The sequence below is a fragment of the Tympanuchus pallidicinctus genome, unplaced genomic scaffold (assembly GCF_026119805.1).
Source record: "Tympanuchus pallidicinctus isolate F22 unplaced genomic scaffold, pur_lepc_1.0 scaffold25, whole genome shotgun sequence".
Lineage (NCBI taxonomy): Eukaryota > Metazoa > Chordata > Aves > Galliformes > Phasianidae > Tympanuchus > Tympanuchus pallidicinctus.
The window spans coordinates 67,063-83,102 of NW_026294742.1; the positions used below are offsets into that span (position 1 = coordinate 67,063).

The window sequence follows — 16,040 nt, forward strand, 5'->3', positions numbered from 1 at the left end:
AGAGGACGGGGCCAGGCTGCACTCGGCGGTGCCCTGCAGCGGGACCGGAGGCACTGGGCACATGCTGCAGCGCAGCAGGTTTCCCCGCAGGGCTGCCACAGCCGCGCTGCTTCCCCGTTTTGGGTAACACTACTGGACATGTATGGCTGGGCTAACGAGACCCCACTGTGGCACGCATGCTAGGAGGAGCGATCCCCCTTGCGCCCGGCGTGTGGCGCAGCGCTGAAAGAAAGACGTCTCTGCTCTCCTAACCTGGCGTAGGTTCGAGAGTTTGATTCCGCAGAGCAGTTGGGCACCCCAGATGGGACACTCTCTGTTCGGCTGCAGGACCAGTTGAGGAGGGAGACGCCTTTGGCGCGCCCCGAGAATTCTTGGAAGGACTCCCCCTGCTCATCCGATCACCGCGGGGACAGACGGGGACCATCTGGAAGCGGACCAGGTACGTTTAAAGGGAAGGCTCCGTAAGGCGTACGCAGGAGCCGGGGACTCCGTCAGACGTGAGGGGCCGCCCCACGCGGGAGGGCTTTACCCTGCGGGTGGACTGGTGCAGGGGTGCGGGACGGGAAGGTAATGACCGGGAAGGACAGGTGCCTTGTAGCACTGTGTCTGATTGCAGGAATTGTGGGTTCGAGCCCCACCTCTGGCTAGCACTTGTAAGCTAGGCTAGCGCTTGGGCACTGGTGATCACGAGTTCATAACCATCTAGAACTCACGTCAATTCCGGGGATTGTGGGTTAGAGTCCCACCCGAGTTAGCGAGGTACAGTGCTGACAGCTGTCAAGTGATAACCTGCATCACTGCAGCCGCGGCAGTAGGAATAATGATCTGCGCTGTTGTTGCCATCTGCAAATGTCCAGCGCTGTGTGTTTGAACAACTGCTATTGGTATATTTGGGATTTTAATTTGAGGAAGCTACTGAGTTTAACTTTTTTTTGTTTTTAAATGAGCATATTTATTGGAGAATTCAGGATCTCTCCTGAAGTGCATGTATTGTGCATGTATTTGATGTGATAAATCTTAAGCCTTGACTTGAGCCCTTTTTGCTCATCTGTGTACAGATGCACGATTTCAGGCCAGCCTCTGTTTTCTGTAAGACTCCGTTATTAAAGTGTATTTGCATGCAGTGGCTGTGAAGTTCAAGGTCCTGGCGACAGATTGCATTGAGGACCAGGTCAGAAGACCTGGAAAATGGGGCCTTGTCAACTCCTTTGACTGCTTCTTTAAACGAGTCCTGGCAGATGGCTGCTCAGAGCTGTATTCTCTGCTTTATTGATGTGCACATAAAAGACTGGTGCTGCAGCTGACTGCAGGTCCTGTTATTCCATCCCCACAAAAGATATTCTGAGAATCTGTGTTTTTCTGTTCCTATTATTAGTGTTACTTCATTATTAGGATGATAGCTTATTGAGGAACGTAGACTGCTCTGAAAGGAATGCCTCCTATTTATTTCCACAGAAATGACAACGGATACATAGGGCGAGTTCTCAACTACAAAGCTGTTTTTCAACATGGTCACCACCATTAACTATCGTTTTGTTGGTTTTTGTTTTTTTCTTCCAGTGTTGAGTGAGAGCCTGCGTGCTGTGCTTGTTTAAAAAGAAATCATAATAATTAAAATAGATCCTTTTGCTGTCTGGGTGGCTCGTCTTGCATTGCTGCGCCACTGCTGAAATGCACCACCACTGCTTCACTGCACTCACCTCCACGTGTCGGGCTTCATAAATGTTCTGCAGGCATTGATGGATGTCAGTGGTGCGATTTTTTCAGTGTGGAGGAGTTCAGGGACACCCTGTGCTCCATGAGCACTTCCGAGCTTGGTGCTGTGCTGTCATTCTGGCCCTCTGCTGCCGTCTGTGGCACGGCTGCAAACTGTAACTGAGTGCTGGCAGGAAGGTTCAGCCTCTGCTGTCATCCCACCAGCGTCCACCTGTGATGTTGTGGGCCGGCTTTATAGGACAGGAGGCATTACTTTTGGATCAGCCCTTGTGTAGTTATGAAAAATTAAGGTTTATAAAGGCTGGCTGAGTAAATTGGTGGCTGCTAATGAGATCCACAACTACAGGAAAACAGTAGTTAGACACTGACAGCTTTCAAGGTCAGTTTAGATTACCTGGCTGTGTTGGGTTATTTTTTATTTAATGTTGTGTTTCATTGCAGTATTTTCTGAAAAATCCTCAAGTGTGGCATTCCGAATCTGCCAACTCTGGTATTCTTGAGCAACTCCATCCTGTAAAGGTAAGTGGATTACTTCTCATACTCGATTGTAAAAGTGCTGTTAAGAACTGGTATTGCAAGAAAGAAGCCTTCTTTTGTTTTATAATACAGAATTACAAAGTCAGAAGTAGAATCCTGTAGGTGGAAGTAATGTAATGTAAGTTGTACTCGTCGTATTCTGAGAGGAATTTTGGGGTCTTTGGTGTGCATTCATAAAGTGCTGATTAGTCTGGTGATGCAGATTGTTTTGGAGGTCTCAAACACGGCAGCCTTTTAGCAGATACACGCTTTGAGAGTAGTGATTGACGTGGTTCCAGCGTGACAGTGCAGGACATGGCTGTCCTTTTCCATCTTCAGGCCCACCTTACTGCCTTTTCATCCTGTGCACTGAATTGCAGTGGCATGTCAGTATCGAATCCCTCAGCACTGTGCTGAGCCTCACCTTACTCATACTCACCCACTGGACGTTACTCAGCTTTAGCAATCATGTTTCTGCTACAGAAGGGCTTGCCGGATATCTGTAGTATTGATCCGGCCCGAAGGTGACAACCTTCCAACCTGCTGGTCTCTGCCCATGTTCTCTGTCACAACATCGGATGTGTGTGCTCGCTGGATGCACTGGTAAGAAATGTTTTTGAGAAGAGAACCTCGTGCTTCCCAGAGCAGTAAGACTGTGAGGATTTGGGAGGCCCTTCACAAACCTGGTTAGAGTGTGCTTTCCGAAACGGCGTGCTGTTAAAGCAGCCTTTCTCAAAAGCAGAGCGTTGTGCCTGGTGTGACTTAAATCCCACCCACAAAGGAGCATTCCCTGCAGTCTCTGATCTCAGGTGCGTGTTTCCCCCACTGCTGGAACTGCTGGACTTTCACGCCTTCACTGTGTGTGTTTGGGTCTCTTTATTAGCTCTGTTTGTTCTACTAGCTGTATGCAAACGTATCAGGAGGTAATGAAAAGATCTTTGAAAATAGCTTGGAGATATTAACCTGAGGCAAGAAGGTGAATTTTACTGCCTTAAATTAGGTTTCAGAGGATGTCCTTGAACTCAGAAGCTTGGGCTTTGTTGTAGCCTGATATTTACTGCTTGAACTTTAACTCTAGGACTGGAGGGGGAGCTTTTCTTCACACCTTCCTGTGTATGAAATCTACACTTGAACTGCACTCGAGACGGGCAGAAATGTAGCTGAGCAGAGCCTCCAGCAGCTCAGCCCTTTCCTTCAGACTATGAAGATGGCTTTAATATTCGTAAGTCAGAAATCTCGTGTCAAGACTTAATTCTGATATGGACACAGCCTCACTGTGGGAAACGTAGCAGGTGTGGTCTTTGAGTCACCACAGGTGTGGGACACGTGAAGTAATCTGGACATGTTTCAATTTCTGTGTATTTTTCCCCGTTTCTCTGATCATTTCTCTGTATTGCTGCATCTGGCAGGGATTGCTGTCCTGGCCCAGAGCTCTGTTCCCTCATGGGCTGCACTCGTTTTGCTATCCCACCATTTGGGTTGCACAGGCCATCCATGTCCATTGTTCCCATCCTCCTGGGCTTCCACACACATGGCAGTTAGCAAGAAAGAGCAAAGAAAGAGCAAGCTGTTCAACCTTGTCCTAAAGTTATCAATCTGTTCATCCAGCTTGTGCCTTGGTCACAGTGGCAGCGTGCCGTTAGCAATACCATCACTGCACTCAGGTCACAAGCTCTGACAGCAGGCACTGGGGATAATTTCAGGTGAGGCCGTTCTTCACATCCAGGCACACGGATGGTATCTTTTTCCAAATGGACCGTGCTGGTAGGCGGGTAAATCCAGTCGTGCAGGATCTGCAAAATAAAATTATGTACTACGTACATATTTCTCCAGAGCGGTGGTGATCTGAGGTGGATCTCCTTTTCTCACAGCTGTTTTTAAAACTGGCAGTACCAACAACTGTGCTGTTCTGTCATGGGTTTGAATTAAATCTTGGGTTTAATTAAATCTTGTTCACTGCTGTTGAACAGAATTTGATTCATCCTTGATAATCTGCATCCATTACTCCTCTCGTGACATGAATTTTCTTCCTCCAAAACCCAAGGGAACCTTTTTCTTTCCATGTTTTTGCCAGAAGCTCCAATTGGCACGTGCCCCATTTGCAGACACGTTTAACTCTGTTTCTGCTTTTTGCATGGGCCCTAAGTCTGAGGCCCTTTGAAGAGCCTTTGTTGCTAATTCAAAGGCAACCTGCTGTTCGTTTCCCCCTCCAACTCTTCCTTGTCGCTTTGTATATAAACAACAGGTTAAAATTTGTCCTAGGTATGGAACGTGCTGTCTCCAAAAACCAAACAGCCCAATACACTGTTGTGCCTCATTCTTATTACAGGGTACTGCCAAGTCTAAAACGTTGTGTTGAGTTTTGAGTAGTATTCCCCAATGCCCAAAATGCCTCTGAATTCCTAAAAATGTCACTTTTTGAATTTCAGTAGGATGAATTTCCCAGCCTTTCTGTTTCATCTGATCCACAACCAATGCCAGCATTTGTTGCACCCCTTCTTTGGTTTCCCTGAGTCAGGACGTCATCTACGTAATGAACTGTTTGCATGTGAGGAGGCAGTTTGGTGTCATGCAGATGTTCAGCCACAGTTCTGTGGCAGATGGTTGGGCTGTGCAGCCGTCCCTGAGGCAATCTACAGACAGGATCTTGTCACCTCTGCCACGGGAAGGCGTTCCTCTGCAATCAGGATCGTGAAGAAGCTAGCATTAGCTAAATCAATTACAGCATGCCCTGTTCTGAATGGTTCTGAGCTTTTTCTGTTAAAGCAACACTACCTGCTACAGCCGCTGTGTGAGGCGGGATGAGCTTGTTTAATTCCTCCCACAACCCACCGCTTTTTGACAGGCCATGTTGGATTGTTCCGAGCTGTAGTAGCTGACTTAAAACTCCTGCACCCAATAAATCATTAATTGTCCTTGATATCTCTTCATGCTCCCCCCCCCCAGGTCCTGTACTGTTTCACTGTCGCTACTTCAGTTGCAGCAGGAATCTGCACAGCAGGCATTGTTACTTTTCCCACTGAAATTGTCGGAGCATGAATGCAATTCCTTATTCCAAATTGGGGCTGAGCACTGGGGAGATTCAGTGTTAGTCATTTTAGAATGCCCATCCCTGCGATGTATTCTGGGGCGGGGACAGTCATCACAGGATGCAGTCATTGTGGGAGGTTTTCTATTCTCATTTCTATTTGTGTTTGTACAGCTTCAGGTTGTTTCCCTCCCAACCCTATAATAACTACCAGTTGTCGTTCACGTTTCTTGGGGTTCCCATATGTTAAGGAGGCCTCTGCTCTGGGGTCATTTAAGGCTCTTACAGTTTGTGAGGACCCGTTTTTCCAAAATATTTGTAGCTCCATGAGGGTTTGTTGGTCCTGCACCTGTTGCATTGGAGCTTGGCCATCGTTTCATTCTTGTCTTTACGTGGAGCTGCTTCCGTAGCCTCCTTCCAAGGATACAAACTGGAACATGGTTCCCAGTCCTTTTCCCCCAGAGCAGCTGATCCTCTCGCGTTGGGCCCTGTGAGCAGATGAGAGTCCCATTGAGGCTCTCAAGGGAGTGCAGTAGCTGGAATTGTTCCTGGGCTGTTTGCTTTAGAATGTGGCATTTTCTTGCTAGGTTTCTTAACCCCTCTGTTTATGTATCCTCTGTAATTCAGGAATTGGAAAACCATCCATCTTACTGTGAGGCATCCTGTCTTGAAATAAAGCTGTAAACACTTATTTCAAGGAATCCTTTTTTTCACTGCCTTTCTGCTCTTCCCTCTTGTCCATTCTCCCCTACCATCTCCTGCTTTCCCCTGCCCCATTGGCTCTGCTCCTCTTACCTCTATACTTTCTTCTCTTCTGCCCTCTTTGTCAGGGCAGTCCTGCCCTTCTCTGGCAGGACGAGTGATAGGGACAGGGGCAGGAGAGATCGGCAGGAGAGGGAAAAGAGAGGGACGGGCAGTGATAGGAGGATAAAGAAAAGGGTGAGAGTAGGTGTGGAGGTAGTGGTAGGGTTGGGGTAGGGACAGGAACACAGGCAAGGTAAGGTGGAGGATCCAGGGACAAGATGAGATTAGGAATGGGCTAAACGGAATGGGGGCAGAACAGGGCCTGGTCGGGCTACATCAGAGGCAGGAGAGGGACTCAAAAGGGGCAGGACTGGAGACGGGCACTGGGACTGCTGACACTTTGTGGTGGTGAGGATGAAGGGATGCCTGCTGCATTTCCTGGCTCGTGAGTAGTAGAAGATGGTGGGGATTTCTCTCTTTTTATTTATTTTCTCCAAAAAGCTTATTCATTGCATTGAATAGTGACTTAGCATAATTAATGTAAACGTTCAACTTGTCAGCTTGTTCTCTGTGAGTGTGGAGCATGGACGGACTTGCTGTGCTTTGTGTGCATATTGCCTGTAGATCTGGAGGTGGGGAAGCTGCTCCAGTGACTGCAGAAGGAGTTGGAGCTGCACTGTGCCTGGTTACAGGTCAGCATCGTAGTCTTGGTCTGTCTGACTTGACTGGTTAAAGGTGACACATTGGCACAGCTGTGCTGGGTTTAATGGTGACACATTGGCACAGCTGTGCTGGGCTTAATGGTAACATTGGCACAGCTTTGCTGGGTTTAATGGTGGCACATTGGCACAGCTCTGCTGGGCTTAATGGTGGCACATGGAACAGCTCTGCTGGGTTTAATGGTGGCACATGGCACAGCTCTGCTGACTTTGATGGTGACACATGGCACAGCTCTGCTGGGCTTGATGGTGGCACATGGCACAGCTCTGCTGGGCTTGATGGTGGCACATAGGCACAGCTCTGCTGGGCTTCATGGTGACACATTGGCACAGCTCTGCTGGGCTTCATGGTGGCACATGGAACAGCTCTGCTGGGTTTAATGGTGGCACATGGCACAGCTCTGCTGACTTTGATGGTGACACATGGCACAGCTCTGCTGGGCTTGATGGTGGCACATAGGCACAGCTCTGCTAGGCTTCATGGTGACACATTGGCACAGCTCTGCTGGGCTTGATGGTGACACATTGGCACAGCTCTGCTGACTTTGATGGTGGCACATTGGCACAGCTCTGCTGGCTTTAATGGTGGCACATAGGCACAGTGTCACGGGGTTGAACAGATCAATCTGTGTCTGTGACGGGGCAACAGGCTACTGCCCTTCCCCCCCACCCCCCCCCCACCCCCTCCTCACCCCAGTCCCACAAAAAATGGGAAGGAAGGAAGGGAGGAAAAGAGCAGCGGCAGCAATCTATGGAGGAAAACTTATTTTACTATAATATCGGAATACAAGATAACACAATATATGCAATGTAATTGAAATTGAGATTAATAAATTAGATAATATGAGAGAGAGTTCCCGGGACCGAGTCAAACCTGAAAAGCTTGGAACGGCCAGGAAAGCACCTCCAGCACCCACTGCAAGGCAGCAAGAGAGCGCCCCCCCCACCCGGAAGGGCCAGATCCCGTGACTTCTGTAATGTACAGGGATAGGTACTTGGAATTGGGGCAGTGACACTTAAATGCCCCGTACACTACATGATGTTCTGATGTGGAATACTGAAACCCAAAAACAAAAAAGCATAGAAACATGACAATGGTAAATTCTGGGATACATAACTTCTATTTTAACAGCTTGCATTCTGTATCATTGTTCCTCTTATGAGTAATTTCTTGTTCCCGCAACTGATAAGTGATGATTGTAGCCATGCTGCTAAATATGTTGGAGCTGGTGCCAAAAGGGCATGAGAGAGTGCTGCTGTTGTATTCAATTAATTTTAATGAGACCTGGGAGCAAACCTGCTGAAGGACTTAAAGAACTGTCTCAAGTAGACAATACTGGGACTTGGAAGACTAGGAATTTGTTTCTGCAGTCCTGGTTAAATTATTTGAAACAGCAGCACTTCAAACATTGATTGCATGAAAACAAACACGTTTTTTAGTCTATCTTATAATTTAGAAACTACAAAACTTGAAGACAGTGCTAGGTGTTTTCAGGTTGACTCCTCCCCATGCATACACTGCCATGTGTTTTGGTGACCTCGTTGTCACAGTTCATAAGTACTGAGGCTGGATGGAAAACCAGGCTGCAGTAATTATTTGAAAAGATAAAGGCAGTGTAGCTTAGTAATAAGACTTGAGTACAGTTCTTAATACTGCCTCCCAAATGGCCTGCATGGGAAAAAAGTCTGACGGCGTTTACAGAAGGCATGTATTCTCCCTTCCACAGCCTTAACTTTTCCATGTTGTGTCACATCTCTTCTTGACACTGTTACGCATGCTGCCTCTGAAGTTGTTGCAAATAGTAAATGGGAAATCAATCAGTGCAAGCAGGTGGCTTTTTCTTTACAATCATCCAATGTTCAGAGAATGCAGACAAGTTGTTTGGTGAATAACTTTTCTTTGTAATGTCAAAGCTGTGCAGCTGATAGCAGTTCTTGGACTGAAGCATTTTTACAGAGTGCAGCTAAGCTGCCTTTTGTGTGTGAAGTAGAAAATGTGGCTACATGTGTGCCTGACTTCAAACCACCACCTTTTGCACGTTTACTTTTGTGACTTACAAATTCTGAAATAGCTTTCCAATGAGGAGAGAAACACCAAGTAAAGATTTTTCTTTCCTTCTGACACGTCTAGCGTGAGGAAGTGTGAACGGTTCTGCATCCACGTCCACAGAGAACGGAGGGGCCAGTGCAGTTCACTGGCAGCTGCAAAACATCTTCAGAACTGAGCCCTGAGGGTGCAGCAGCAGCAACAACAAAAGCTCCTGCAGCTGCTGCGCTCAGCACATCCACACCAAGACAAGAGCAGCCAGCAAGTCCTCCAACTCGGGCATAACTACGGTCAGCCAAGGTCCTCTTCCACCCGGCTATGAGCTGAATGAATTTTCTGCTGCCTTTTCTTTTCTCTTATTTTTAGCACACCGAAATACATGTCACATCTGTCTTTTGCTGCGTAACAGAAATTGCCAAAAGCTTTTAAAGTGGGGGTTTTCTAAACTGTTTGACCTAGTAGACCTTCTAGTATGTGTGTGTATGTGTGTGTGTGTGTGGTTTAATCAAGAAAGGAATTAAATTTTAAGGAGTTATGATGCTTGCTGTGAACTGCTAAGTCAGTGAGACGACTTGCTGTCCTCAAATGAGAAAGAAGTCAAACAGTAAGGAAGTGGTATAAATGAGCAGAAGGAAAGTCACTGTGGCAGGACATAATCTGCTGTGTGGCTTTAAATGTCACCGTTCATACACTGCACCTCCTGAGAGCAGGGTGGGTGCAGACATTTCATACCCACATGGAATTTGTCCGATGATTGGTCTGTTGCCTCAAAGATATGAAATAATATCCTATAATAAATTAAATCTTATTATAAATAATATCTTAACTTTGAGAAATAGAAATGTTTCTGTACTCTGAGTGAGGGAATGCAAGAGCTTCCTAATGTGAGTGGCACAATAGGTGAGTTAAATGTAGCTGCAGTTAAAGCAGCAGGTGGTGGAGGCTTGGATTCCCGTACCTACAGGATAACTGTGACAGCAATTCTGAAAACATCAGTTGTTGCTTCACCACTTTTATTTCATTAGAAATGGGAAATCACTGCGCGTTTTCTTCCGTGTTGCATTTGATGCAAACACAGGAGTAAGGCAGCGTCCCAAACGCTGCATGTTCAGGAAATGCAACGTCAGTGCCCTGGTAATGAACTGCCTGTATGTGATGTGCAGAGGGCAAAGGAGGCTGCGGTCCCTTTCCTTGGCTTCGGCTCCTCTGTGCCCTGTTGCTGGCCGCAGAGAAGGGCTGCCCACTGGGCACAGGGAGCGCCTTCTCGCTGCCGTCCCGTGCCCTGCAGCCCCCTCCTCATCCCGTGCGGAATGCCACTCCCAGCAGCACAGGTGCCATTGTGGAACCTTGCCCATGTCACAGCCGTCACCTTGGTCACTGCCGCCCCACCCGGCGCACTCGTCTCTGAGAGTGCTGGGCAGGTGGCAGCCATGTCCAGCACGAAGAGAGCGAGAGTGGAAGAGAGCGTAGTTATAAATGGGAAGAGGGAGCTGGGGGCCCCAGAACCGAAGAGGAGGAGGGGGCCCACCATGACCATCAGGCAGAGGAGGGAGAGGAGGAAGAGAGCCCGGTTCCATCGCGCCCGGGCCAGCGCTGTGAGCCACCATGGGGAGCCTATGGAGGTGGATCCGCCTCCAGAGGAGCCCATGGAGGTGGATCCGCCTCCAGAGGAGCCCATGGAGGTGGATCCGCCTGCGGCACAGCTGGCCTGGCACCACACCACTGTGCCAGGCCCCGTGTTGGCGTGCTCACAGCTTCACCATCGCTGGTCCGGGCGCTCGGCTCCTTAACCGCTGCGCGGCCCCCACCCCCGGCATTAGCTGGGTGGCATTGCTGACATCTGCTCCTCCTCCACCTTGTTGCTCCTCTGCGGTTCTGCGGGCCCCCAGTTCCATCTTCCCCCCGTAGGAGTTAGGTGCCACTTCTGGGCTTTGTTGTTGATTTTAGTGTTAGCTTAGTTTTAGTGTTCAGTTCAGTTTTAGCATTAGGCATAGGTTACTGTTAGGAGTTTAGAGTTAGGCATAGGTTACTGTTAGGAGTGTAGAGTTAGGCATAGGTTGCTGCTGCCAACTGGCAGTAAATGCTGCTGACTTGGTAAGCCCTCCCCGAGTTCTCATGCAGAGAAATGAGTGCGACTGCCCTGAGAAGGGAGGTTTGAGGATGTCTGCAATGAATTGAATTTCCATCTTGTGACTTTTCTGTTGCAGAACATCGAGGAATGTGAGTGGCTGAGAAATGGAGTTAGGACTCAGGGGAGCAATTGAGCAATAGGTGCCTGTGTCACAACCTTCCTCAGCAGCCCTTGCAAGGTAGGTGTGCCTTACTGTGAGCGTGCACTAAGGCACTGCTGTTCACAGCTGGTGGCACTGTCTGCAGCAGGTCTGCTTTCTGTTAAGCTTTGCCCTTCTTTTGTGTCCACCTGTCCTTTTCAGCTCCTGCTCCCCTCGTCTGCAAGTGGAGCAATGCTCAAATTTGAGGAATCTTTTCCTTGGCAGGCGGTAAAAGACGACGCAGCTGCAAGTTTCGTGTCCTTCATTGTTATTGGGTCAGTAGACCAAGGAGATGTTCAGAACAGCTCTCTAAGTCAGCCTGTAACAACAGTGTGCATGAGAGAATAACGACTCCTTCTCCCCTATTGTAGAAAGCAGCCTCCTTGAGAGCAGGAGAGCAGCGGGCTGCCTGCTGTGTGGCTGCTGAAGGGCATTTCTCCCAGCTGAGATCCCCGAGCCCACACTGGCGGAGAACGTGCTGCGCCACCATCTCTTCTGTGGAGCCACTTTGCAGCTGCTCTGTGCGCTGGCTGTAATTGTGCCAGTTTCCAGGTGCCATAAGCCAGTAAGTCGTGCTCTCTGAGGCTGATAGAAAGGCACAGGCAATGGGCAGGGAGGGAACAATCTGTAGCTGTGGCCTACGGTGCTGTGCCCGGCACTGCTGAGAGTGCCGTCGTTTGTCCTGCCCTTCCTTTCATGTGCGCGTGTTCCTGATGCACGCCAGGAGCCTTGGGGTGCAAGCTCATCTGCTGCTGCTGCTGCTGTGCTGTGTGTGCTGCCAGGCAGTGTCCAAGCCCTGTGCAGGCACTGCCTTGCAGGAGATGGCTTTGGGTTCCAGTTCGTATGGGACTTTGGGGAAGGAGATAGAGGTGGAGTTGGAGTTTCTGGCGTGCCCTGATGGCAGGAAGGCGGTTTCCAGTGCTGGCAGCCAAAGCTGCCCGGGCGGTGACTTGAGCTCCCCAGGCGAGCTGTCAGCCCCTTGTTACCTGTGAAGGTTCCCTGACCGTTTCTGCCTTGATTCTTGTAGGACTGGCACAGTCTTGGGACTCTGTCTGGCGAGACAGTGAAGAAAGCCAAGGCAAGTGCTGCTCTGCTGAGGAAGAAAGCCCAGAAGGAGAGCAAAAAGAACCGAGAAGGGCTTGAGCGAGAAGGCCCACAGGACACTCGAATCAGCTGGAATGCTTCCTCAGAGGTGGCACCAAAGGCAGCGGACTGAGTCAGCGTCCAGTTTTCTGGCATGGCCGTGCTTTCCCTGTCACAGACAGTGCCGCAGAACTGAGGCACCTGGAAGGGAAGGGCTTGTGCTGCATTCCAAGCAAAGAGGGCTTGCCAGCAGGTCTGCATCTATGGCAAGACATGGAGAGGCTGTGTTCCTTCAGGCTGCGTCTCTTCAGGGCCAGGGCCAGTGTAGTGTGAGATTGAAGTACGGCAAGCCGGGCCTGGAGGGAGAGGAGCTGACGTAGCCATAGGATCAGGCTTCTCCTTGTGTCTGCCTGGAGGCTGAATGACTCATTGCTAAGCAGAAACCCTGGACGCTGGGGTTTCATTTTGGGCTGTGTTGATAAATACAACCCAGAGCCTTTTGTATTGAATAAAAGCAAAACCAACTTTTTAAACACGGTGCTGCCTCTTTCTGTAGCTGGTAAAAGGTCCCGTGCTTGGGCTGGCAATCGCGGGGCCATGAACCAGTCGGCTCTCCCCTGAAATTCTGCTGGTTTTCCCCCGTTTCCTTGTTGGTCTTCCCAACAGGTGGCCTTTCAGCCCATCCGTAACTGCTGGCCACAGGCTGTGAGCATCCCTTTGCTCTCCAAGGATCGCTAGCAAAAGCACAAAGGAGGGGAAGCGGCCCCGGAGGAAGAAAGGTGTCCCTGCACTCAGCCCCTTGAGCTTGCCTCTCTTCCTGGTGGCTTTCTCAGCCTTGGGCTGTGCTGAGGGTTGCTGTTTGCCCCAGGAAGCCCAGCTGCACACGGGCAGCCGTGGCCTGCACATCAGCCTGGCGTTGGGGCACGAGGAGGTGAGGTGTGGGTGGGATGGCGTGAAGAGCAGCGCTGGGAGCGGGGAGGAGGAGAGGGCAGCGGGTGGGCGGCAGGGGAATGTGCCTCGGAGGACACTGAGCCGTGCTGCGCTGCTTCAGCTCCAGTGGCTTCAAGCGCGTTACGGCAGTGCCGCGTGTTGTACCAGGGTGCTGTGAGGGCACTTTGCTGAGCCATGAGGGGCGATTGCTCTGCCAAGTGTTTTCCTGTCGCTCCTTGGAGTTTCTGCGTTTGAATTACTGCACTATGATGTGCTGTTTCAACTGCTCCTCGTACCTCTGCATCATCTGCAGACTGTGCTGCCAGGTCCCTGGTGGAGTGGTGGAACGTTACTGGTGCTGGGTAGAGGCCAAGGCACCTTTCTATCAACTGGCTTCCAGCTGAGCTTTTTGCCAGTTCTTGCAGCCCTCTCTGTCTGGCCCTTGGGGTAGTTTTGTGCCCACCTCATAGCCCTCTTTTTTAGCTGGTATGTCATCAACTTGCCTATGAGGCTGTCGTGGGAGAGAGTGAGGAAAGCCTTATTGAGGTGGAGAGAAATAGAATTCACCAGTGTTTTCTTTCCCACCAAACTTCCCCACCCCTCCCCCCCATACAAAGCTGTCACATTGGTACCCAGTGGTTTCCCCTTTGTTTTCTGTCACCCTTTTCCTTAACGAGTCTGGGGACGACTCCTATTTTGTTTGTATGTATTAAGCATGATGTAGTGATGTAGAATAAGGGGGGGAATGTCATGGTTTTATGATTTGGGTTATCAGCATTCCACACCATAACATCAGGTAATGCACTGGGAGTTTGACTGCTGATGCTCAAATTCCAGGAGCCTGTCTGGAGGAGAAGTAGAAACTATGGGAGCGCACGGCCATCAAGTCAACCCGCAGAGCATTACAGGAGCACATGGTCATCAGGTCAACCCGTAGAGCTCTATGGGAGAGAATGGACATCAGATCAACCCATAGAGCTTTATTGGAGTACACGGGCATCAGATCATCCCGTATAGAGCTAAAGAGAAAGCACGGCCATCAGGTCAACCCGTAGAACTCTATGGCAGAACACGGCTATCAGGTCAACCCGTTTTGCCCATAGGGTGCACAAGGGGCTCTCCCTCGTCATACACGGCTCTGTGATGTCATAATGAATTAAAGGGCATTGTGATGTCATAATGGGGAATTGTGACGTCACAATGGGGTATTTTGAGGTCATAATAGGGCATTGCTATGTCACAATGGGGTATTGTGAGTCCACAATGAGGTGTTGTTCTGGGAGAAAAAGCCACATTTAAGGGGTAAACCAGGGATTTATGGGAGAAAACCCCAGATTTAAGGGGAAGAACAGGGATTTCTGGGAGAAAAATCCACATTTAAGGATAAAAACCAGGATTTCTGGAGAAAACCCCTGATTTAAGGATAAAAACCAGGATTTCTGGAGAAAACCCCTGATTTAAGGATTAAAACAGGGATTTCTTGGTGAAAACCCCAGATTGAAGGGGAAAAAACAGGGATTTCTGGGAGAAAAAGCCAGATTTAATGGGTAAAAACAGGGATTTCTGGGAGAAAACCCGAGATTTTGGGGGAAAAACAGGGATTAAAGGGTTTTCTGCCAGCAATCGCAGGTATTCCCTTGAAATCTGGGATTTTCTCCCAGAAATCCCAGTTTTTCCACTTAAATCGGAGATTTTCTGCCACAAAAACACCCCGAGCCCCTCCACCATCGCAGCTCCGCTCCGCCCCCGAACTCTCATTGGTCAGGGCCAGTTCCGGCCGGTTCGTGCCTCTCATTGGTCAGCGGCAGCGCCGCCAGCTCCGATTGGCTGAGGCGCAGCGCGCGGGAATGGCCGTTGGCAGCCGGCTCTCCCCTCACACGGTGCCGGTCCCACAGCCGCTGCGCTTTGGAGCTGTCCTGGCAGCACCGAAACGGAATTGCGGCACAGAATCGCTGAGGACAGCAGCGCCGGAGCCGGGAGGGACGGAGAGCGGCTCCGGGACAGGGAAGGAAGCGTGCGCAGCCATCAGCCACCTCCGTGTGGGGTGAGGGGCTGGGAGCGGGGCTGGGATGTGGGGATGTGGGGATGTGGATGGAGACAGGATGAGGTGTGGGGAAGTGGGATGTATATGGGACGGGCTGTGGATGTGGGGTGGATGTGGGACCGGTATGGGGCTCCCGGGAGCTGTGGGAGAGATACAGGGGGCTGACGGGGAAATAGAGGGGGCGAGGAAGCTGTGGGGAGCTGGGGAGAGCTGCGGGGGGGCAGGGGGCTGCAGAAGGCTGTTGGGGTGCAGGGAGGCTCACGGGGCTGGAGTGGGCTGTGGCAGGGGATTGGGTACACGGGGCTGCAGGGGTGGGTCTGGGGGATTTGGGGCAATAGAGGGCTGCGAGGAGGTTCCGGGGGGACACGGTATAGGGAAACATTCCTGTCCTCGTGGCCTCTTTGGCCAGTTTTCAGCTCCCCAGACTGAGATGTACGGCTGCAGCTCACCACATGGCTTCTTTGGGACGGATCTTGGGGGGGTTTGTGGATGGGCTCCAGGGGCTGGGGAGAGCTGTGGGGAGGGATATAGGGGGCTGGTGGAGGATATAGGAGAATGTGGTTGTACAGATGTCTGTAAAAACAAAAGGAAAAAAAAGGAAAAAAGATAACGAAAAAAAGCCAAGTAAAAACTGAAGAATAAGAGCTAAGAGAAGAATGGCTGGCAAGAAATATGGAAAGAGTAATGCACAGCATTGCGAAGGAAAGCCAGGCAAGAGTAGCAGCAAAGAGCAGGAGAATCCAGATGAATTCCGTGAAGAGCAGGAGAGGTAAGTTGGGCATAAGGCAAGGGGGAAGGGGAGGGGAAGGGAGGGGAGAGTGGGTGGGGTGGGGAGAGTTGAAGGGGAAATGTGGCTGAAGAAGCTTTAGTGTGAGATGCAGCAGGGATTTCCCAGTACGAAAGCCCTGATGGCTGTTTGCCCTTCCGAGCGGTCCAAGCGGAG

General features: G+C 50.2%; 1 protein-coding gene and 1 long non-coding RNA gene across 5 annotated transcripts; both read left to right on the top strand.

The window, feature by feature from the left end:
* On the top strand, window positions 1-5,147 carry LOC128083842 (uncharacterized). 4 transcript variants are annotated; one of them, XR_008208213.1, is made up of 4 exons: window positions 1-439; window positions 1,059-2,235; window positions 2,492-2,835; window positions 3,311-3,779. It is a non-coding gene; the product is annotated as an uncharacterized LOC128083842 (long non-coding RNA). The 4 variants fall into 4 exon arrangements; XR_008208214.1 differs by adding an exon at window positions 4,662-5,147 and having other exon boundaries at window positions 6-439; window positions 2,492-3,454; XR_008208216.1 differs by adding an exon at window positions 4,665-5,147 and having other exon boundaries at window positions 6-439; window positions 2,492-3,454.
* A 5,152-nt stretch (window positions 5,148-10,299) lies between these two features.
* Window positions 10,300-12,658, top strand: LOC128084164 (protein MANBAL-like). The gene is made up of 4 exons (XM_052690021.1): window positions 10,300-10,365; window positions 11,203-11,268; window positions 11,468-11,605; window positions 12,068-12,658. Exons 1-4 carry the CDS (start codon window positions 10,300-10,302, stop codon window positions 12,254-12,256), a joined length of 459 nt encoding a protein of 152 aa, XP_052545981.1. The 3' UTR covers window positions 12,257-12,658.
* The last annotated feature ends 3,382 nt before the right edge of the window (window positions 12,659-16,040 follow it).